Raw genomic sequence first — 22,869 nt, 5'->3', positions numbered from 1 at the left:
ATTTCAGCTAAAAGGCAGGGAGGGGGCGGGGGGGAGGTTTGGGGTTAGGAAAGTATAAGGAGGGCTGGCAAGAGCCGAGCTCCTGGAGCTGTAACTGTGAGTCTTTGTATATTCACTGAAAGGCCGCTTTCCCAGGTGTCCTTTGAAACAGGTTGGTGGGAGATACTGTGGTCAGGGTGGGCTTGAAATTGTGGGAACCGAATCCAAACCAGGGGCCTTAAGCTGCTCTCTTTTGTGTTAAATATCAAGAGAGTACTGAGAGTAGAGTACTGAGGCAAAATTTTATCCCAGAGATTTGGGAGGCTCTTTTACCCTTTTCTCCCAGTTTTTCCTAGCTTCTTCACCCCATATATTTTGCACTTTCCTTGCTCCTCTTGCTCATGTCTCACCCTTCCTCCTCCATCTCTCCTCCTTCTCGTTGTTCCCTCTCCGTTTCCTTCTGGCTCTCTAAGAGAGATGTGCTTCTCCTGAGTAGGAGTATTTCTGCAAATTGGTTTCCTGCTGTCCATTTTTCTTCTATCGTCATTCCCTCATGCTTGCTGAGTTCCTACTTTTCTCTTACTCTTTTTTCTCTCCTTTTTCCTGCTCTTATCCAGGTCCCAATTAGGAATAAATGGCACTGAATGCAGCTGAAAACCCAGAGAAAATAAGTTAAAATGTAATAGAACTACTTTGCTTAAGCCCCTCAAAACAAAGCATTTTTCTTTTTGTATTTTAAATCATATTTCTTTCAGAATTTCACTCCAGTGTACTTTAGAAACAACCCCCCCCCCCCCCCAAAAAAAAAAGGGGGTGGGGGCAGACGGGACATTTCAGGTGAAATGCAATGTTTTGTTTTGGTGGGGAGACTGAAATCTTGTACTTCACATCAACTCCACGCAATTTCTGTCTGAATATTTTGGTCTGACGATAAACAGAACAAAGCATTATTTGTACGGTGTGATCTAGACATGCAGTAGAGATTTTGGAGTCTCCTTTTCTTTGTGTTCTGTTCTTCTCCCGATTTTGTGCCATTGTTAAAACCTTTGTAAAGGATGTATATGGCATGATTTTAAACTCCCTAAAGAGAATACAGATGGGCTGTGTAATTATTGCTGAGAGGTGCTATTTTCTGTGTGCTGTACGACTCACATTCATAATATTTACCTGACAGCCAGAAAAATGTGGCCATCTCAGAATACTCTGAAACAATTCTTCTCAGTATAAAAACATTTCTCATTACAGAATTTATAACATTTAATTTAATATCGCTCTGTGCATTCAATTCATTCTGAATTGTTTTCAGAATATTACAAGATTTATAAAAGAGAACCTCCATAAAATTCATGTTACTTTTCTCATTATTAGATTTATTCTGTCCCATTTCATAGCATGTGTTCGTTGCTGGCAGCTTATTGCTGAAACAGGTACTAGAATATGTTAGGGGAGTGACGCATGGGACAGAGTAGTTTGAGTTTGCTTCTTACAAGGCTAATTTTTGTGGCTCTATCTGTAGCAAAGGAGAAGTGAGTGTGCAGTTTTGTGTCTTTTTATTCACTGATACAGAGAAACTACTATGTTGGGAGATGTTCAGGTCCCTACAAATTGCATTAAATACCCTTCTCATCTCTCCTCCTTTGAAGGGAGGCATATCCCTCTCCCTGCAATGCCAAGAATGCCTTCCTTGTTAACACCGAGATACCTAGTTGCTAGGTTAAAGAATAAGCAACGAATACTTATTTTAAACTTGCAAGTGGAAAAAAATACAGTAAGAAGCAAGTACATCTCTTTTTTGCAAAGCTTGCAAGGGAATATTGTTAGGCCGAGCACATACTAGCTTTTAGTTCTGGCTCAGATCTCTTTAGTATTGGCTTAGTCATTTGCATTTGTACTTAATAACTAATATAGCTATAACGCAGATTAGATGTAGCATTATCATCATTAGTCCTGGGAGTGCCTTTCTTTCATTCAGTAGCAGCACTGGGTGAAACAATTCATAGGAGGGGTACAAGTAGAAAGTTTCCACTGCAAGATCCTTTCCAATTTTAGTCAATATTATACTTTCAGATTCAAAGTGAAATGTAAAGGTAAGATCTTAATATATGAGTGACGGATGTCTTAGTTTTCACAGTGACTGCTAATTTAAGAAATAGTGAAGAAGGAAGCTCTTGTTTGGCTGTTTACCAATACCATCTGATTAGCTGCGGCTTTCTGTTTGGCTGAGCAGCTGGCAATTAATGAATTGATAGGAAGTAGTCACAAGGTAATGGAATTAGCAAGCGAACATCTGGTATTAAAAATCAGGAAACGTAGAAGAGTTTTTATGATTTCTTAAATTTGGTGGGAAAATAATTGCCAGTTGACTACAACTGAAACAACTATATGTACACAGTGAAAAAAAATTACATTTTAAATGGCAAAGTACGTATTTTAAGTGAATAGCTTCCCGATACACTGCAAAAGATGAATGGGATCCAGCTGGCTTTCAGACATACAGATACTATCTTAGTTTTTAGACCAGCTGTTTGCCTTGTTCATCTCCAGTTCTTACAGCAATCGGAGATAGTATAAGTAGCTCAGAAGACCAGCAAGTCATCCATACTCTTTGCATGTGCCCATTTCCAGACTGCAGTGATTCAAAATATAAACCTAACCACTGTTCTCTTGCCCAGAAACAGTAACTCTAACCATCGTATTTCTTGTCGGCCGCTGTCCGGCATCATTTCCGATTTAGCACAGCTCCTGCTTACTGTGTCAGGATTATTCTTTTTCTTTGAAAAGCCTAAATGCCGCTTATGTATTGCTTTTCTCAATAATGCTTTTCTCAATAATGCCATTAGTTAAGGACTGTAAACTTCAGAATGCTATTAAAAATGTACTTGTTATTAGAATTCAAATAGTATAGGTCAATTGGAAAGAAATACGTGTCTTAGTGTTAACTAAAAAAAAAAAAGTTAGCAATTCAATTCTTTGCTAACTGAAATTGTGTTAACTTTTCTTATTCTTCTCCCTTATTGAGGATGGAATTCAGCCAGGGAGGTAGGAGCAGCGATATCACAGCATGAAATTGTGGTAGTTTTGGATAGGAGGTGAGGAGGTCTGCAGCCAGTCTACTGGCGGACTGCTCCTGGCTTCACCGACCCCTCCAGAGAAGTGAGACTCTGGTTCATAGATATTTTTAACTGTGTAGTCCATTTTGAGAATCCGAGGGGTGATTTGGCAAGCGCTGGGAGATCGAGGTGTGGCACAAGAAACATTCCAGTGGGGACCTAGTGTGCAAATTAATGTTGGAAAAATTATTCTGCCAGAGCCTGTGTGCTCTCTGTTTTTCCAGCACGGTCATCAGTGCTGAATCTTTCTTACAATAGCTGAAAACTCGAGTCTAGACCTAAAGACAGTAGAATCCCCATTTTTCCTTCCTCTCTGTTTCATTAGCGAGGTCTGGTGAATTCCAGCTTTCCTGCCACTGCAGAGCCCTGTAGAGTACAGAAGCAGCACCTCAATTAAATATGAAATATCAAGATAAATGTCTGAATGAAATATCCAGGACTCAGACAAACTTCCAAAACCTGCTTGTCAGCAGTGAAATGCCATTAAATCCTCTAGGAACTCATTAATAGATTAACATTTGGAAGAGTAATTACAGCTAGATTAGAACTAAGAATAAAGAAAAATAAAGGAAAATCCAGCAGCATCGTTTCTCTAAACTCTTGACACAAAATGTAGATCAATACTATAAAAAAAATCAGAGGTAAGGAATTAAGGTCAAGAAGATTATGTCAAAAATAGGTAAGCTGTTCATATATATTTCAAATAAAACTAGTGTGGATGCAACTGTTATGTAGTGTTTCATATTATTTGTGTGGAATACAACCTCACAGGGGATAGAAAAGGGATATTGAGGTGAAATCAAGGATGTATCTGGAAATTGGATGAGTTGATGACTTCAGTGCCGTTAACCTAAATCACGACTAAAATTAACAATGTCAAGCTTTGTAGCTACATTTTCTGAGCCAAAGCAAGACACTGATCTTTAGTGAGACAGAAATATATTACCCTTCAAAAGGATTAAATACTGCAAAAGTCTTTTTTGAGAATTTATGTTACAGCTCTGTAAAGGGAAGAGAAAAGATAAGATGAAGTAGGTACTATAGTTAGATAAATAGGTGAGATCTTGAGAAATGTTTTCATTTTTCATAAAATTCTCACAATCTGTAAATCTTATATACATAATTCAGTACATTATAATCTGGAATATGAATCTTGCAAATTTATGAAATAGGAAGAAATACAAATGGAGAAAATATGACTTTATTTAGAAATGCTTCCCTATTACTGCGAGTGTACATACTGTAGAACCAGGCTGCACAGCAGTGTGCCGGTGGGAACTGAGCTATTTTCAACAGGAAGAAAAATAAAATATATGAAAAGTAACAAGGTTGTAAAATACATAGGTGACAAATAAAATGAAGTCATCAATGTGGAAAAAGTGTTAAGGTTTTAGATTTGCAATTTTCCTATTTAAATGTCCTCATTGATTTGTTACAAATACTGTTAACCCTGTGTTTGGAAAATGGTGAGGACATTATCACTTGTGTTCTCATTTGTAATAAAATAGATTAACTTGCTGTGAAATTTTAACTAGGCTGAGACACAACAGTAGCTACCTAATGAACCAGAGCACATTGCTGTTAAGTAGCTAAATAGATGCATACTGATTACAGGACTGAAAAATGGATCTGTTTACTTGCAAAAAAAGAGTCTGTTCATAGTGTTATTCATTATAGTAGAGAAAATCCAGCATTACGTTTCCCCACAAACATTTAGAAATAGACAATTTCTCGATCCATATGCAGTCTTACGTGGTGATACTCTATCCTCATTTGTAGTACATATGATCCAGAGAAAATTTCAGCTCCTTTGTTGCTTATAGGGAAAAGTGTATCTTCCCTGTGTATGGAATTTTTGTAACTGGTAAGACATTAGATGACATAATCAACTAATTCTCTTAGAAAGTGATTCACTGTGTGATTAAGAGTGACATTATTATTTGACACTTTTATTTCTGCCTGAACATTTCAAACCAAGACCCTGAGTTTGAAGGCAAATTACTTGAAGCAGAGATTATTTTATAGCAAGAGACAATGGGAAATGCAGTTACCAGAAGGAGCTCGAATACTTTGCTTTTCCAAATCATCAGCTTTTGAATTACTCAGATAACTCCCATTTAAGATGACATATATGGCTGTTTGTGTGATATCTAAGTGTTAATTCATGGTCATATTTGTTCATAGGTTTTTTTGCAGAACAGTTGGCATGTCCTCTCCTTGGCTATTCATTTTCATGGTTGTGTTAGACAATGAAATTTACTTAAACGATGTACTCTTCTGTGAAAGTAATCATTTCAAAATGATATCTTTACTTGTAAATCGAGTACTCTTTGTGGTAAAAAGAGAGGAAATGGTGCCAAAGAGGACTGTTAAAACTGTAATCTAGGCAAATAAAATTACAGTCGGAGTTGTAGCCTGTTAACAGTAACCTATTCGGGAGCTATTATTTACACAAAGGTAAAAGACCCATAGTGTTTATAAGCTTAGGATTGCATGTATATGATTCATCATTTATTTAAGAGAATAAATTGGGGTAAGAATGTGATTTTTAAAAGTAACTTAATAAGCAACCCATCCACAGAGTAAGTCATGGCTCTCTTTTGCTCTTCCACTCATCTCAGCAACCTCTAAAACCACTCTCTCTGAGACCGAGAAGAAGAAAACACAGGAGACTTTGACTTTTTTCCTCCAGAATTTGAAAATTTGTTTGTTTAAAACCCTTCAGTTTTCAAAATTTTAAGAACTTGTGACTCTACATAATAGATTCATATCTTTTAAGACTTAATAAACATTTTTAATTAGCATTCAAAAATACTGCAAGTAAAAGTCTCCCTTTAAGATTTATTAGTTATTGTATGTTCATTAAATAACAGATAATTAGTGAAAACAGATCCATTGAGGATTAACAGCTATGTAATAGATACACATCTGTTACATGATTTTGAGGCTCAGTTGTTATTTAATGTACAATAACTATCCTATTAAAAACACATTCAGTGCTACATTTTCAGCTGCTGTGATTGGGATAGGCAAATGCCACCCCTTGCATTATATATATATTAGGAGGATCCAATCTCACATTCCCTTTGCATCATTCTCAAAGGTATCTGTAACTATGAAGATGAGTGTGGTTTAGAGAGACGGTTTTAATGGGTAACAGAATATTCTTAAAATGTCGATCTTAGTGCCAGTGTTATTAATGAATTGCCTCAATAGGTTATGAACAGAAGCTATTATGCTAGCTATTTGTAATGGAAAAACTATTAGAATCTACCATTCTCTTCCTAAAGCTGTATTATTGATTTAGAATACTGTCTAGCAAAAACTGCATAAAAAGTTCAGATACTGTTGAGTTTATTTTCAAAAGCACGTGGTAAATTGCCACCAAGTAGCCAGATTGCGTGCTCCTAATGAAAAATCTCTGAGAATAGGTTAGAAAGGCAGAAAAATTGCGAAGCTCCTTTGGGACAACTTCCCCAGTTTACACTGTAATTGTGATTTTTAATGAGGTGGGGGCAAGAGGGTCTCCCTTTTTAAAAAAAGAAAGTAATATTTCAGTTCCGAGTTTCCACAGGGAACAGCTGATTGCCAGGGTGAGGGCAACTCCAAAGATGCAGTTTCTGGAATTCTGTAAATTCAAGCATCTCCTTGTTAGTGTGGCTCCATTGGAACTACGCTCTCAAGAACTTGTAATGGAGGATTTAAAACATAGAAGGGATTTTAAGATAAGAACATCCAGAGTATCTCAGGCCATGATCTGTCCCTTTTAGAAGATACTCATTTTTTTTGTTGGTCCTGGGAACAGGAATGAAGGGTACTGGAATTTTGAATTAATTCAGAAAAATTATACAAGTGGAATCACTGGGATGGAAGGGATCTCAAGTGGTCATATAATCTTTTGCCTTCCTCAAGACAGGATGAATTATTACTTACGCCACGCTTGTCTGACCTGGTCCTAAAGATTTTTACTGATGAAAACTCCGTAGCATCTTCAGGCAATCTGCAAGTATAGATACGCAGAACTACAGAATTTCATTTTGCTAAATTTTTATAATTCCTTATCCTATTTCTTCTCCTTACCTAAGGAAGAAGTAAATATACTATGTATATCTAAAGTAGAGGTTAATATCAAAGTTTTGTGTGCAGATGTACACATAAGAATTTGCAAGCGCATTCTTATTTTTGTGAGCCAGTGGTGCTGTTCATGCAAAAGTGAAGTTCTTACCAGTGCCACAGCTTTTAAAATTTGTCTGGGCGCTACCCTGAGAAGATATTGATGTAATTTATTCAGGTACAGATTCTAGTGAGTTTACAAATTGGACTGCATTTAGTGACTGTTTAGTCCAAATCCGAATTGTTTATTTGAAATGTGACTCATATATGTCAGTTTTACTATCTGTAGATTAAAAGCAGTTTGTGAAAACAACATTCTTTGTTCCCGTGTATGAAAAAGTTAGAAAATAAAAAGTTACCAAGAAAAAAAAGAAGAGGTGGCAAATGCTCTGTCATGACACAAAGGACGGAAAGCTGTGCCCAGATGCGTTGCATGTAGAAGGCTATACTCTTTTTGGCTGTAGAAGGCTATACTGCTCTTTTGATGTTAATTCAGTTTTTTGTTTATCTCGGAAAGACCATTTGTTATTGCTATTTTAGCCAACTCCATTTTTTCATTGAACTTAAGCAAAGTTCATTAATCAAATTGCACAGACCTTGTTTTATTTCTCTTTCAAGGAAAGGATTCAAGACAGCCCTTCTCCAGCTCCGTCTCTAGAAGACAGTCAGCGGCCTGGGAGCCACGCTTCCTCCCATCAGAGCAGCAGCGTGTCCAGCTCGCCGTCCCAGCTGGACAACACACCAGACAGAATTGGTTAGTGCTCTGCAGCCTCACACCCCTTCGCAGTTACCGCAAGAATTTTAGAAGTTTGTTGAGGCAAATATTTCTTTGCTGGGAAACTCAGGAATGCTCTCACTTGCTAAAAAAACACGGAAAGTTCATCGCTAGAGTTTATTAGGTTCATCACTATGCAGAGCCCAGCCCCTCATTCATTCTGTGCCAGTACCCACCCATGCATGGAAGATACCACCCATTCTCTGGTACGACCAACTTCTCTTGCATGCTGGAGTAAGAAAGTGCTTCTGAAGGCACCTGGAATTGAAAAATAGCAAGATATCTTTTTCTTCGTATGTATGCCAGAAAAGGCACTGATTATATGATGGCTTTTCCGTTCCAAAAACCTCCCCGTGCCCACACGTTCCCTCATCAGCACCAGCCTGAGGGCTTTTTGATTTTTTTGGTCTCTCCACCACAGCTTTCACAGCCTGTGCATTATCGATCGTGTGTTTAAAATGCTAATTTAGGCTAGAGGAAGTTTAGAGCCTATTCTTGGTGTCTCCAAGAGGGATCTAGGGCAAGTCAATTAACATCTCCTCACGTCAGTGTGTGTCAACACTGTTGTCTTCACAGTGACTGGAGCCTATGCAGGCATTGCTGAGCTAGATTTGAACTACAAAAACAGTGCAGTCCATGTAAGGCAGTGTAGACTTCACTCCCATCAAATAACTACTCAGCTGCTTGCTGGGATTTTGCAGTTTTGACTCTGGTCCCTGCAGCAGCACCATGGTACTACATAGCACAGTTGGCTCTACACAAACTAGTCAATGGAACCTGAACTACTTTGCCTAAACACATTCACACACAAAGCAGATTGCCCTCAGCTTCTTCATATGTAAAATAGGGCTAGAAATATGCAGGACAAGAAACGTAACTTCCTATAGCAACAGTGAAAAAGAGACTTTTGTCCTCACTGTAGCTTTTGAAAGCTACTGTAACTTGTGTCATTAATAGTAGTAGCGCACACTGCAAGCCTCTGGGCTCTGAAATGGTGCTGAAAGTTTTTTAAAGAAAACTAGGTTTTATCTGTGTTGAACCAAAACATTTCTCTGTGTCAAAGTCTAACACTTACTGTTGTAAAGATACGTATATATATTTTGTATCTATATAAATATATATATTTTTTTACTTTTGCAGTTAAAAAAAAAGCTTAAATATAATAAAATATAAATTAAATATAAAGCCTAAAATATGGCAATGAAGTTTTTAACAAGTGTCCTCACTGGAATAACTTTAAATTCTGTAATTGGTTAATTGCAGAGAAGGAAATGTTTTAATCAAAGGAGAGCAAAGAAAATAGGCATCCTGAAATCATAAACTCAACACCTCTCACTGATCTTGCAGGTGTTACGTAAAGAATTTCTTTCAACACTACAGCGTATTGTTTTTTCGCTGGCATCTAGCAATTTGGGTTGCTATCTGTTTATCTGTATTTTTTATTAAGCTTGCTGCTTTTTAGGTAATTACTAATACTTAAATCCTTACATGTATTTTTCCCAAAAATGATTTCTGTGGAGTACTTTTCTAATTAGTTAATTTGAACATTTCATAAGAAATCACATTCATCTCAGTACTAATTTGGGTTCTATCTTGGTATCTTTGTTTAATCAACTTGAGCAAATTTGCTTTTGTTGCATATTTTACTTGGCTCTAAGTGCTGAACTGGGACAGTGAAATGGTTGATTATGGACAACAAAAATGGTCAATTGCTTTAGAACTTACATAGTATAAATAAATCTTAAAATACCAGAATATTGACAAAGAGGAAATGCAATTTCATATTTTCCTTTCTTCTGACATTTTTTTTACTGACAGTGTTATATAGCTGTGCTCTCTGATTTTTTTAGCGATGCTGACCAACAGCAGGGAAGGAGAACTCATTGATCAAGAAACTGGGACCAGCCTAAAAAAAATACAAAAGGAGAAAGGTAAAATTACCAACTGTTTTCCATCTCAGGCATTTAATTACACTTACTATGTGTTTTATTCCTTTTTCTAGTATTCTGTATATGCAGTGGCATAATATTATAAATTTAAGAGAGCTAAGTACCTAATTGCAATGAATAATGTATCCAGTGAATTTACATGGCGTTCTCCTTAGGAAGCGTAAACAATCGGATCTTTGCTTCTCTCTGTTTATATAGTATGGGGCTAATATTTTGCCAGTCTTTTGACACAATTATTTATGAAGTTCCTAGCAAATATTTGAATAGTCACATGGTATTGTTTCTTTGCCTCCAGTGGATGTGTGTGCAGACTACTCTAATGCTGGTACATAGGTGAGGGAAATAAGCCATTTTTTGTGTCTATAACATTACGTTACCTCACAAGCGAGAGGCAGCAAGGGAAGAAGTGATGTCTGGCCTGTCGTGATTGTCCTGTAGGCAGGGAGGTGCCTCCTCTGCTCGGTTCTCCCTGCAGTGATTGCTGGGTACTGGAGACAGTGAATACATTGGTGGATGCAGGTAAGCCCTGGGGAAGTGGTGTAGTGACAGACGGCATGTGGCATCTGTGGCTGCACATCGAGGAAGAAGCAGCCATTTTCTTTCCTTGCAAATATAACAAAAAAATTAATGTTATTAATAGGCGAGAGGTTTATTCTGACAGTACCTACGGAAAGCACCATACAAAATGAGTGCCTGCAAAAAAAAGATGGGATATAGTTAAAGAAATAAAAGAAAGCTGAAGGTAGGCAAATACTGGAAAAATACTGCAAAGGCATATACTGAGGGAGATATTAAGGTTTCAGAGTAAAAAAGATGTGAAGGAAAAGAAAGAGAAGCAACTGACCTGTCGTGGTTTAACCCCAGCCAGCAGCTAAACACTGCAGCCGCTTGCTTGCTCCCCCCCAGTGGGATGGGGGAGAGAACTGGAAGAGTAAAAGTGAGAAAACTCGTGGGCTGAGATAAAGACAGTTTAATAGGTAAAGCAAAAGCTGTGCACACAAGCAAAGCAAAACAAGGAATTCATTCACTCCTTCCCATCGGCAGGCAGGTGTTCAGCCACCTCCAGGAAAGCAGGGCTCCATCACACGTAACGGTGACTTGGGAAGACAAACGCCATCACTCCAAACATCCCCCACTTCCTTCTTGTTGCCCCGGCTTTCTAAGCTGAGCATGACACCATAGGGTGTGGGATGGCCCTTTGGGCAGTCGGGGTCACTGTCCCAGCCGTGTCCCCTCCCAGCTCCTTGTGCCCCCCAGCCTGCTCGCTGGTGGGGTGGGGTGAGGGGCAGAAAAGGCCTTGACTCTGTGTAAGCGCTGCTCAGCAGGAACGACAACATCCCTGTGTTATCAACACTGTTATCGGCACAAATCCAAAACACAGCCCCGTACCAGCTACTGTGAAGAAAATGAACTCTATCCCAGCTAAAACCAGCACATGACCAAAAGAGAAGACAACATAAGCTAAATGTACTTATAAGTCTACTGTAAATGTGAACATTTTATCATAAATGAAAACACAAACTGATTTATATTTTGATTGAGGTGATTTTAGGTTATCTGTAAAAATCAGGCAAACTGGTACACCTTCGGCCTGCGTAAATGATTGCGCACTGTGTATTTAATGTATTTTCTGAGAAAACAAAAAAGGCAGTTGCGGGCAATTTAATGAGCTACTCAAGAGAATTTGGAGGCTCCATGTGCCCTGTGGTTCCAGAGTTATATAAAATTATTTGAGCAGATTCATGATTTTGTATGATCGGCTCTATTCCTTGGACATCTGTGACTGATCCAGTTATGGGTAGGAAGAGCCTGAAACTTCCTTCCTCTATTTTATATTTTCGTACTCAACTCTCTCTCATCTTGAAAGCAGAAGGAGCTGTTTTCTATTCACTGGTTTCTCTAGGCATTTAAGCACTTTCCTCGTGAACCCCAAAAGAGCCCTTTTGTGCCATTCTGAGATAATTTTCTGTCTGGATCATCATGCTTAAATCCTTCCCTCTTGACTCCTGTTGCCATTTATGGACCAACACCAGAGGCCAAACAGTTACCAACCATACCTTCATTCCTAAGATTAAAAAATTATGTTCCTGTAGTAATTACATAGGTGAGTGTTTAATCTAAATGAAAGTGTAGTTGATTTTAATTTCGTTGAACTGTGCATGGTTTCTTGCCACATGTTTAGTCATTTTTCAGAGAAACAATTCAGTATCCTCTGGGGTTCGAAGATGCAAATCACGTAGTTATTGGTAGTAGCAGTCCTGCCACTCAGGACGGATGAAGGAAGGTACAGTTTAAGAATCAGAAAAGACAATTCAGAAATCCCCAAAAGCATGAAAATAATTTAAACCCCACCACCTGTGAACCCAATTCCCAGGCTCCTGTGATCATTGCACGTTCCTTGTAACATGTACGAAATCACAAAGATCTGACGCTAACATTCTGTGTACCATAATTCACCTTAAGATTAAAGTTGTATAGGTTTATTCATTTCCTGGTCTACATTTTTGCATAGTATTATCTTTCTTCAATTGATTCTATACTGGGAAGTATGTCTTTATACATGTGTTACTTCTGCATGCACTTACAGGATTTTTTTTTAGGATTAACTTAGTGTTCAGAAATTCACCTGCATCAGAAAAAAGTGCTTCAGAATCGTGAGACATTTTAAGTTATCCTTTTAAAGACAGAATAATGTTTCTGGTTTTCTACTGGGTCTGCACAGGTCATGTTTTTCTCTGAAAATAGCAGAATGAGAAATTATTTCTTTTTGTGAAGTAAAGATGTAATTTTCAAGTCATCCCACGGTTCCAGAACTGAAACCTTTTGATGACATTATAATGGGACAAATGCTGACATTGTATATCCAACAATTCCAAGCTGATTTTGCATTTGGCAGTCTGACAGACCTATGTTGCAGCTCCTGTAGGAATCGCTGTTTTGTAGGATGCAAGCACCCAATAATTGATGGACTGCGCCGGTAGGACAGAGTCAATACTCTGCTGCTGAAAATCCCCAGCCTGTGTGTGCTGGGCCTTTCCGTCACCCCATGCAAGTGCTGTTATTCCTCAGCGGTTTGTCTCACTCCCATATAGATTCTTTGTTCCTAATACTATTATTGTTCTCGTATGTATAATTATTTGGGGCTCTGGTGCACCTCAAATATGTTGAATAGTCAGATGTGGACAGTCACTGAAGAGTGGGATCTGTGCTGGGTGGCTCAGCAAAAAACATACGTGTGATTTGTATACAGAATGAGCATTGTTTTTCAAAACCTGCCATTACTTTTACTAAGGCAAAATATATTTACCATGGAAAAGATTTTCAAAGTTATTAAGAAGGAATGTAGTTAAAATAAAAGTATCAACATTTATTAAGTTTGACAAGTAAGCAGTTTATACAACCGTGGCAAACATATGTTTTCACATCTGTTTTGAGTAATATCATCATGATTTTAAAAATGATTTATAGCTCTGCAGGCCATAAAATGCCAGCTTTGCTGTAAGTTGGAAGTTTTCAAACAACAAAGAAATTATTGAAGGCATATATTGAACATGTTTTTGTGTTATACACCTTGATATAACTTTACAAATCTGAGCACTCTGTAACAATTAAGATAGCAACAAATGAAAATTAAGTAACTAAAATTTAGCAGTAGTACTACTTATGTGAAATCTTAGCATAAAAACCAATAAAAGTTATTGTAATTGTTATAGGCAAATACTGTGATATCCCTCAGGATACACAATTTTTGTTTTCCATGTCCCATTTTAAGTGATTTCAGCACCAGACAAAAATGTGCCACTTTGTTCTCGTCAGAGTAATTTCAAGGTAATTAGGGCTGAAGAGAATATATCTTAACAGTTTTTCTTTAAAAGAGAGTTAATATGAGGTTGTTCCAATTATGTTGAGCGGTTTGCATATGTTGGTGGGGCAGAATTTACAGAAGTAGCAGCTGTCTCAGCGCAGAGGGGTTAGAGCCCAGTTACAGACCATACCTTTAAGCTTTTTGAAGGAGAAACGCCATTAAATCTCAATTACTCTGCATCCTTTCATCATCTTCTTAGGAAGTATGGTCAGGCTTAACATTAGAGGACAACAAAGTCAAACATCTTTATAGGTCTGCAGGGTTTTTTTTTTAATACAAAATACATTATTATATTTTTGTCAAACATCTTTAATCATTATGGCCCACAAGCGTTGTGCCTGAGCATCCGTGTCAGGGTGCGAGTGAAAACCATATGAAGAGTGATCTGTACTTTATTTTTAAATCTCTAGTGAAAGGAAACACAGTTAGAAAATCCCCCACAGAACATAGCCCCAAATGTTTACAGAAATTTAAACACAAATTCTTCCTGATGGCACTTACTTGCTGTGTCTGGTTTTAAGCAGTTACGTTTTACCTGTGCAATTGCTCACAGAAACTAAATTTTAAATTCATCTGCTTCGATGTCTATCCTGGAAAAAATCTCTATTGTATGGGAAAGGATTGTGTTTGACACAGCACCGTATAGGCTTTATAGAAACCTCCATATGAATTGTGGCATTAGGAAGGTTAAACGAGCCAGAGAAGAATTTGGCCATGCCTTCCAGTCGGATATAAATGCCGGTACAATTATTCTGTTTGACTGCATGACAAGAAATACTTCAAACTGCTCATATAGGATGGAGTAATAAAAGGCACTGGCCCAACTCTTGCCACAGTGAAATCAATGGGAAGGTTTGTGATGTCTTCAGTGGGAACGGAGTTTGGCCAAAGCCTGGTGTTTTGGAAGATCGCTCCCCCGGCTAATGCTACTGGTTATTGTTCCAGACAGGAATGGTACACAGGGACAGACTGCGCAAGTGCTGTGCCTCTGGGCCGGTGACGTGCCCTGAGCCCCGGTGAGCCCGGGCACGCGCCAGCCCTGCCCCTCTGCCCGGACCTGAGCGGGAGGCCAGCAGGACGCGTGGGCCCCGGGGGGCGCGGCGGGCTTTGACCGGGTATGCGCATGGGTGCATGGGGCGCTGGAGCTGCGCTCCACCCGAAGTGAACCAGAGTAAAATTTCATAGGAAAACTTCGTAAATGACCAACGTCTTCAGACTTAACCATTGTTCAAGCAGTCTTTGAGTAGAAATAAATATTGTATTTGTCGAGAAAGTGATTTGCTCTGAATTTCCCAGAGCTGCTCAGTGACGATGCTACCCTCCTTTAGCCCGGTTGTCTGCATCTTCAGAGCACAAGTCTGGGCTCAAGGGCTATGTCTCATGTTTCCAGTAGACGGTGGTCTCCAAACTGTGCATCTGGCAGCTATCCCTTTTCATTTTATTAAGGAACACCTTTCCCTTTATTACTTCAAGGAAATGGGAATTTTGCATCATTTCTGTCAGCTGAGTAAAATATTTTCAGATGGCCAGAGACTACAGTAATGAAAGAGTAACTATATTTATTTATTGTATTTCATTAGCGGAAAAGAGGTTTTATGCTGTTTAAATTAATCATTGCCAAAGGACTGGGTTACTCATGGTGTGAGGGGAGGAGAACGAGCAGGTGCGGAACACCTGAAACAGCAACAGGCCGCGGTGCTGGGGGTGTCCTCCAGAGAGAGGACTTCTCAACAATTAATCTGAAAGCATCCAGATGGAGAGTGCAAGGAATAAGAGAGAGAACTGAGTACGAAGCTGTAACACGCAGCCTGTATACAAAGTCTACGCTAGGTGCCAACACTTCGAATGTTCACCATGCTGTTTCTTTGACGTATCAATACTTGCATGTTAAAGATACAATGAGAAAAAGACGATTTTCTTCATGAATGTGTTCATAAATCTCCTCTTGAGATACATGAAAAACTCCCCAAATTAAAAGTGAAGTCATGTTCCTTTTGGTATCTAAGTGTGTGTATTAGAGGCCCAGGGGCCATTTCATAAGCAGTGGATGCAATAATACATGGGTTTAAAGGCTGCAAGGGTTTCTTTTTCTAAAAGCCTTAAGTGACATGCGCAGTGCAAACATTCACTGGAAAATTCAGAGTTATTTTTACATTTTCTATCCTCTGACAATACTGAAAGATAAGCAGCACAGCGCTCTATTCTTGGTAAAGGCTTTTTCCACAAGTTTTTTTTGTTGTTAAATTTAACCTGCAAGTGAACTGACAACTCTTAAAATGGTGGCCTAAGAGTAGATGTGATCTTTCGTCAGTCAATCAAAAAAAAAAAAAACCCACATGAAACCAAGGCAAACTCTTATTCTTAGATTCACAGTATATGTAAATAGAAAGTAATGGTAGAGCTTCAATTTTTAAAGTGTCTAGGCTCATATCGTTATGATTGTGTATTTAACCATTGCTCAAACATTTATAAATACAAGGAGTTATGCAAGAGATATTAATGAAGTGTTCCAAGGTCACATCTTTTACATTAAGTTTATGTTAGAACTTTATTTGCAGAATCATTTTTAAGAATGCATTTTTTCTGAAGAGTAAAATACCTACTTCAGAATTACCTTGGCAGCTGGACCAAGGCAGTTTCTTACATTGGCACATAATTTATTAATATGTTTTTTTATTAGATTTCAGTGACTTTAATGTATTGCTGTCTAAACACTACAAATTATGAGTCTATATAAACGTGCTGAAATGAAAGTTTCTTTACTGAAAAGGCTTTGGGCCCATTTTTTTAGTAAGGTATTCATGTAAGTTCATGGAATAAAATTGGCAAATAATGAAATAAGACAGAAATAAGGTAGCTACTCTCCAAAGTCAGGTTGTCTCTACAGAGTTTACCATTTCCGCTTTTCCTCCAGTACTGTGAATTGAGTTTTAGGTAGGTCCATATTATTGAGCTATATCAGATTTGAAAGGCATAAAAAAGGGGAGAAAAGTTGCTGATTGACACCCAGTGACCTAAGAAAGCTTTTGGATTAGGCCCAGGAATCTTTTCCTTAGAGTTAGCACTTGTATTAAAACTGACCCTTTGAATTCTCTGATTCGTAATACCTCCGATGCAAAGTCATTAACCTGAAAACTGCCGGTGGTGACATTCTTAATGTCTATGAGTTATTTAATAAGTTTGCCTTCAGTCCTCATTACGAGCAGTAAGATCTGAAAAATATGCATCCTGAAAGGTGGCTGAATGGTTTTCTCATGTTACAGAAGTCCTTGAGATCCCTGGGAAGGCGCTGACAGGCGTTCGCCTCCCCTGCCTGTGCTCCGAGCCAGCCATAAGCACCAGACCTGCTCCTGAGAAGTAGTGTCTGAGCACTTGTGTGCCCAAGGGTGCACCCATGCACGCGTGTAGGGAAGGAATAGGCTCTCCTCTGTTTGAACTCATCCAGTCAGTCTTAAGAGTGTCACTGCTTGAAATTTTTGTTTGTACAGACAGTATATGTTACTGAAAAAAACATGGTGTTTCTAGCAGGGACAACAAAGACTACCATCAAACACGTCTTCACTAGGACACTACTTAGAAGCCACAAATTTCTGCTTTCAGTACAGGTGTCTTTTATAAGAAAAGACGTTTTTGGCATATTGCATGCATTAGATTTAAGCCAAAGCAAGTGAACGGATAAAAATTTGAATTAATAACAAAAATTACTAATTGGTGATGTTGAAAGTTTTGTAATATTTGTGTCTGAGGAAGACCTTCAAGAAATTCATAGAAGCTGCACTTCATAAAATTCAGGTTTCTTTCCTAAGGGTTACTGATGGCGAGCTAGGCTTTGGAGTTTGTCATGGTGCCCATAGATGGATGTTACGTGTCAGGGAAGTATAATTGAGTGACACAGTCACAGCTGTGGCCCTGGCTCCAGAACCTTTGTTTCAGTCAAGAACAAAGCGGAGCAGAAATGCCCTTAATTGTGACAGCAACGTGTGCTCCTGCTGTCAAAGATGAAATCCAGCCTTTATAGCGTCACTGGACTTTGCTTTCTATAACCTAATTTCCAGAGAAGAGGACAACTCAAGAGAGCTGCAGGTGCTTGCAGGGGGATGCTCTGCATGCTGTGCTCCCGCGCCAGCGGCCTTGGGGAAGCCTTGGAGCATACCGAGCACAGGTGGATGGTATTTTGTGTAGCATTTGGATGGATTCAGGACTTTTTTCTAATTCGATCTTTTGACTATCTTAAGATCTGTGGAGTGTGTCTGCCTTCTGTGTAAAAGTCACATGAAGATGTCAATTAAGAGCACTCTTGTCCTTATTAAGGAGGACTTGCTGCCCAGAGCTTTCTGGTGGCAGGAGGGCTGAGAACAAAACCATACATTTATGTGCATCTCCAAAGTATTTGTGTACATGCTGCATTAGAACAAATATTCCTGATAATGGAAAGTAATAAATCCGTAGTGGACATATAAGGTAGCGAGCTAACCTCGGATTGGAAGTGGAAAAAGATTATCCTCTTGAAACAGGTAGTCATGAAATCAGAATAAGTGTGTTCTTCATTATATTTCAGGCATTGCATTGAATTACATCAGTAAAGTTACATGATATCTCGTTAGCAGACCTGATACATATGACCCATCTACTGAACTCAGAAGCCACTAGGGCTGCAGAACATAAGGAGGTGCGCACCACGGCCGGCTCAGGCTGTAATTTCAAGGAAATCAGATTTCATGTTCGATTGTTGGGGCAGAGGGCACCACTACAATACTATTTACTGGGTTAGGTATTTGTTTATTATAGCCATATTTATTTCTGGGGATGGACAGTTCCATTAGTAGCTTTTTCATATTATCAGCTGTACTTGGGAAATTAAGCATCATACCTGAAAGAGTGGGAGGCCACAATAGTAAGCAATCAATATAATTTCAACTATTTTAAAACAAGCACTTTATTTTGTAGAAAAATGGCCTGTTTTGAATTCTTTCCATGAAGCTCGCTGCACTTTTGAATGAGTTCAGTATTAATGTTGTGATGTCCTGTTAATGATTCTTATTAATACAGTAGCAAGTAGATGCATGGGTGAGGTAGCATAAGGATCAGCAAGTAAATGAAATGCGTGTGATATATGTTACCCAAGACCTTACTGTCCTCACACAGAAAGCCACACATACTTCGAAATATGTCTGGAAACTTTTTTTTTTTTTACTTTGTTTTGTTCTTGACTGTATTCAAGTTTTTTCGTGTTCATGTTATTGTTCTATATATTCTCCATAAATGAATTTAGTGGGGGAAAAAAAGGTGCAAAATAATCAAGGAGTTGTCAATGTTTCTAAAATGTCTCCCTGCTTTTCCTCTCAACTTACCTCAATCATAGGAGCAATGTATTTGCCAGAAGGATAAGCAAAGCTTAAATGACTGATTGTGAGCTCCTCATTATCATTTGTGATATATTTGTAATGCTTAATCATGTTCATGAGAACTGTTAAAAAGATATAATTGCTCCAGAAAGTTGTGTTGCACATACACAGGCTCACTTATACTATAACCTATTTAGCCATTAGAAGTCTGAAATTCAAGGCAAATGAGTACAAAGCTAGAAGAACAGTGATTATTCCAATACAGAATTCCCCAGGAACACTTCTTTGGTCGTGCTTGGCCGTTGCATGTTGCTCTCAAAATACTAACGGATTTATTTTCTTCCTTTATTTTGTAGTCAGTGTGACAGTAGTTTCTAAAGCAGATTTTTCTTCTAGTTGACAGAATATGATAGGCTATAACAAGTAGTTTAAGACATAAAATTCTGCTTCCAGCTGTATTTTGAGATGTTATAATCTATAAAACATTGTATAGTTTTGAGCCTGTCTATTTTACCTGTCACCTGGACTGCTGTGCAATATTTTCATAGCTAGACTTGGCTTGTGTGAATTTGCTGACATATCCCATGGCTTATTCGTGTGAGTGTTGTCGGTGAGGGGATACGTAACTGTACAATTTTTAATAACAGTTCAGCAGAGTGCCTCTTCTGGTGTGGCAGAAGATGCCTTTTTGATGTAGAATATGTTGGAGGATGGAGCATCCCTGGTGGATGGCTGAGCTGGAGCAGAAAATGGAATAGGTGTGTGTACACACGTCAATTCACAGAGGTCAGAAAATACGAGTTGCTCAGAAAATAGCATGTTATTTATACATCTGTAACCTCTGGAGACATTTTAGATGCTATCAATTAGGAGATTGGCCTATATTTGTTATTGTTGTCTTGAGTTTTTTTAGTTTTAAAACCTAGAAGGTGATTGTAATGAAGATGCCCTCCAGGCAAAAGTGAGGAGGAATTCACATACTAAAGGAGGAGTCAACAGAGTTGCTGTTTGACATTTGACATTATTGTCATTTAGCCTACGGCATTACAGGCAGAAGGGCTTTAGTTGGAAAGGAGAGCTTGAAATTACTCTATAAAAAGAATATATTTTCACTGAATTTCCTTTTAAATGGTGTATTTTAAGGAAAGCATAATATTTTTGTAAAATTAAAATAACAGTAATAATAACAATAATAATAATTCCGTCATGCCATAATTCTTTCTTTGTATGAAGCTTTTGATATTTAAAAAAAAAAAAAAGCCACCAATATTCAAAAACTATTCATGAGTTCCTGAGAGATAGTTTTGTTGTTTCAAGAACATTGATTACTAATCTCTCCACATACCTGTTGAAATCTCAGCAGAAAATAAGCCAGGCAGTTCTAGATTATAGTCTTATCCCTAATAAGAAGTCTCTCCAATATACAAGATCATTTTTCAGCACCTTATTTTAGGATTATTGTTTTGTAAACATCACTGCCTATATAGCATATATTAAATATATTATAAATCAGGCTGGAGTTTTAATTTTACACAACTAGCAGTTCATATATCATCAATCACATAAAATGCTGAAGCTGAATGGTCCCAAGTATCTGAAAAGTATGATTATCGGTCTGGAATAGGTGTAGCTAAATTGATAGAATTTTTGTGGGTTTTTTTCAGCAATGAGGGCTAACCTGCAAAAATATGTGGGTTAATGTATTTTAATGATAGGTAACGGAAGTCTCAACGTTTGAAGTTGGTAGTTTTCCTAGATTTTTTCACGGCAGCGTTGCGCTGTCTCAAGGCAGCGGATGGCGTCTCGTGCTGCGGGCAGCAGCAGAGCAGCTGGGTTGGGGCCTCCCCTCTTCTCTTCTGCTTGGCTTCAGTGAAATTGTGTTGTGCTGTTCAAAGGTGTAAGTGGAAGCTGTTGAGGAACTGGTTTCTCCTCTTGTATGGCTCTACAAAAACGTCTGTGCCCGTTTCCTCTTAAGCAAGTTTACAGCCTCAGGGACCCTCATTTATTCCTGTATCTTCTTTCTCATCTGCAAAGGAACATCTCATCTCTCTAGACACGAAACTGCCTATCCATTAAAATCCCATTTTAGTATACAGGGGTTTTACCCCAGAACACAAGGGAACAGAGAAGAACGATGCAGTCAGTTTCATATACAGAAGGGATAATTTACTTTCTTAACAAAGTTTACATATGGAAATAAAGATACAGAGAAATATAAAAACAAAGAGACCGTCAGGTTCAGAGCAGCCTCTTCAGCCTCTTCCACAGGCTATTCCAGCTCCCCCTTAAAAATCTAATAAAGGAAGAAAAAGTGTCTCTTTCAAAGAGTTGACTCACACCTTCACAATTCTGCAGTCAGTAGAGTAAGAGAAGGCGATCTGGCCAGTTCACGTCTCGGCCTTCAGAGAAGCGGGTTCATTGGTTGTGCCTGCAGCGCACCACGTACCCTAAAGAAATCACCGCTAGCGAAGGAGCCGCGGCCGTGCAGCCCGGTTGTGCGGCGCTGCAGGGCTGTCCTGGAGGAGTCAATGCATCAGAAACGGGGTGTGCCTCAGTGGGAGCCCGATGGCCGGTGTGCCTAACCTGCTGGTAACGTGCAGGCTATCTCAGGTCTTGTTATACGGCACTGCACTGTGTAACGTGGACACATCCTGGCTGATAAGGAGCTGTAGCACAGATCTAGAACGTTTTCATCGCTAAAACGAGACTGTTTATCTTAAGAGAAAGATTACAACAGAAGAAATACAGAAGGCAAAATAATACCTATTATACCTTGTTTTCCAGGTTGTTGAATCAGTTTATAGTAATATGTGAGTGAGCAGGAGGGTAACAGCATCTGGTAGCAATAAATGTTTCCTTTCCTGAGTTACCAAATCAGCTATGGGAAGGTGATTAGAAATAAAATATAATGATTTCTGATAGAAATAGGTAACATTGCATGCGCTTTGAGATAAGAACTTGACAAATGTGTAAAATAAATGCAAAAGTGGTTTTGAAAAGGGGGGAGATTACCATTTTCTATGTTGTGTGCCAAGATTTGTGCATTTCAAATGTTAGCAGTTGGCTTCTTTTCAAAACTGATAAATAATGATGTTTGTTGCAGAAACAATTATCCTGAAAATAATTTAGAAGGATTGTATCCCCTTTTTGTTTGCCTATAAAGGCCACATTCAATTTATATATAGACAGAAAGAGCTCCGCTTGCATCTATAAAACAGTTCTTAAATAATTCTAAATTATTGATGTGCACAAAGAACTCCTTCTGCTTTTGTTTGAAGTTTTATTTCTGCGGCGTTGTGCTTTCTAATTGTACTTTCAACTACTATGACATCTGTTATAGTTGTTTCAAAAACTTTCAATACTTTTCTTTTTAATGATAGACAGTCTTTTCAAAGACAAACTGTCTTCATTTTGAGCAAGAAAAATAATTAGTTGAAAAAAGATCACTGATTTGGCCAGGGAACTCACCATTTTACTTTTTTTTTTTTGCAATTTGCTGTTTTATATGTTTCCAGCACCTACTCAACAGAAAGCTGGCCAAGAAGAATTCATCTCTGCAGCAACTCAGAAACCATAGAGCATCAGCATATGTCCCCTGCCTCCCCGAGGAAATCCAGGACTTTATTCTACCAAAAAGAGTACTGAGAACGTACTTCACAAACTGATAGTCTCTATATGTCTAACAGATGGAAAAGTAAGCCACTATTCCAAGCTGCTGTGCCCAACAATATAG

At 38.4% G+C, this 22,869-nt stretch overlaps 1 protein-coding gene across 5 annotated transcripts in view; it reads left to right on the top strand.

Moving 5' to 3' along the window:
• Positions 1–22,869, top strand: part of DACH2 (dachshund family transcription factor 2) — a 310,552-nt gene that overhangs the window by 246,589 nt on the left and 41,094 nt on the right. For all 5 annotated transcript variants that reach the window (XM_087749118.1, XM_087749117.1, XM_087749116.1 and 2 more), the window contains exons 6-7: positions 7,821–7,956; positions 9,828–9,908. In XM_087749118.1, the coding sequence (XP_087605244.1) occupies positions 7,821–7,956; positions 9,828–9,908 (217 nt within the window). The remainder of the gene's footprint in view (positions 1–7,820; positions 7,957–9,827; positions 9,909–22,869) is intronic.

Source organism: Nipponia nippon, unplaced genomic scaffold (genome assembly GCF_047370975.1).
Source record: "Nipponia nippon isolate SJK-2023a ecotype South Korea unplaced genomic scaffold, ASM4737097v1 scaffold_12, whole genome shotgun sequence".
Lineage (NCBI taxonomy): Eukaryota > Metazoa > Chordata > Aves > Pelecaniformes > Threskiornithidae > Nipponia > Nipponia nippon.
Note: the sequence above shows the minus strand (reverse complement) of the source record. Positions and strands in the feature narration are given on the sequence as shown.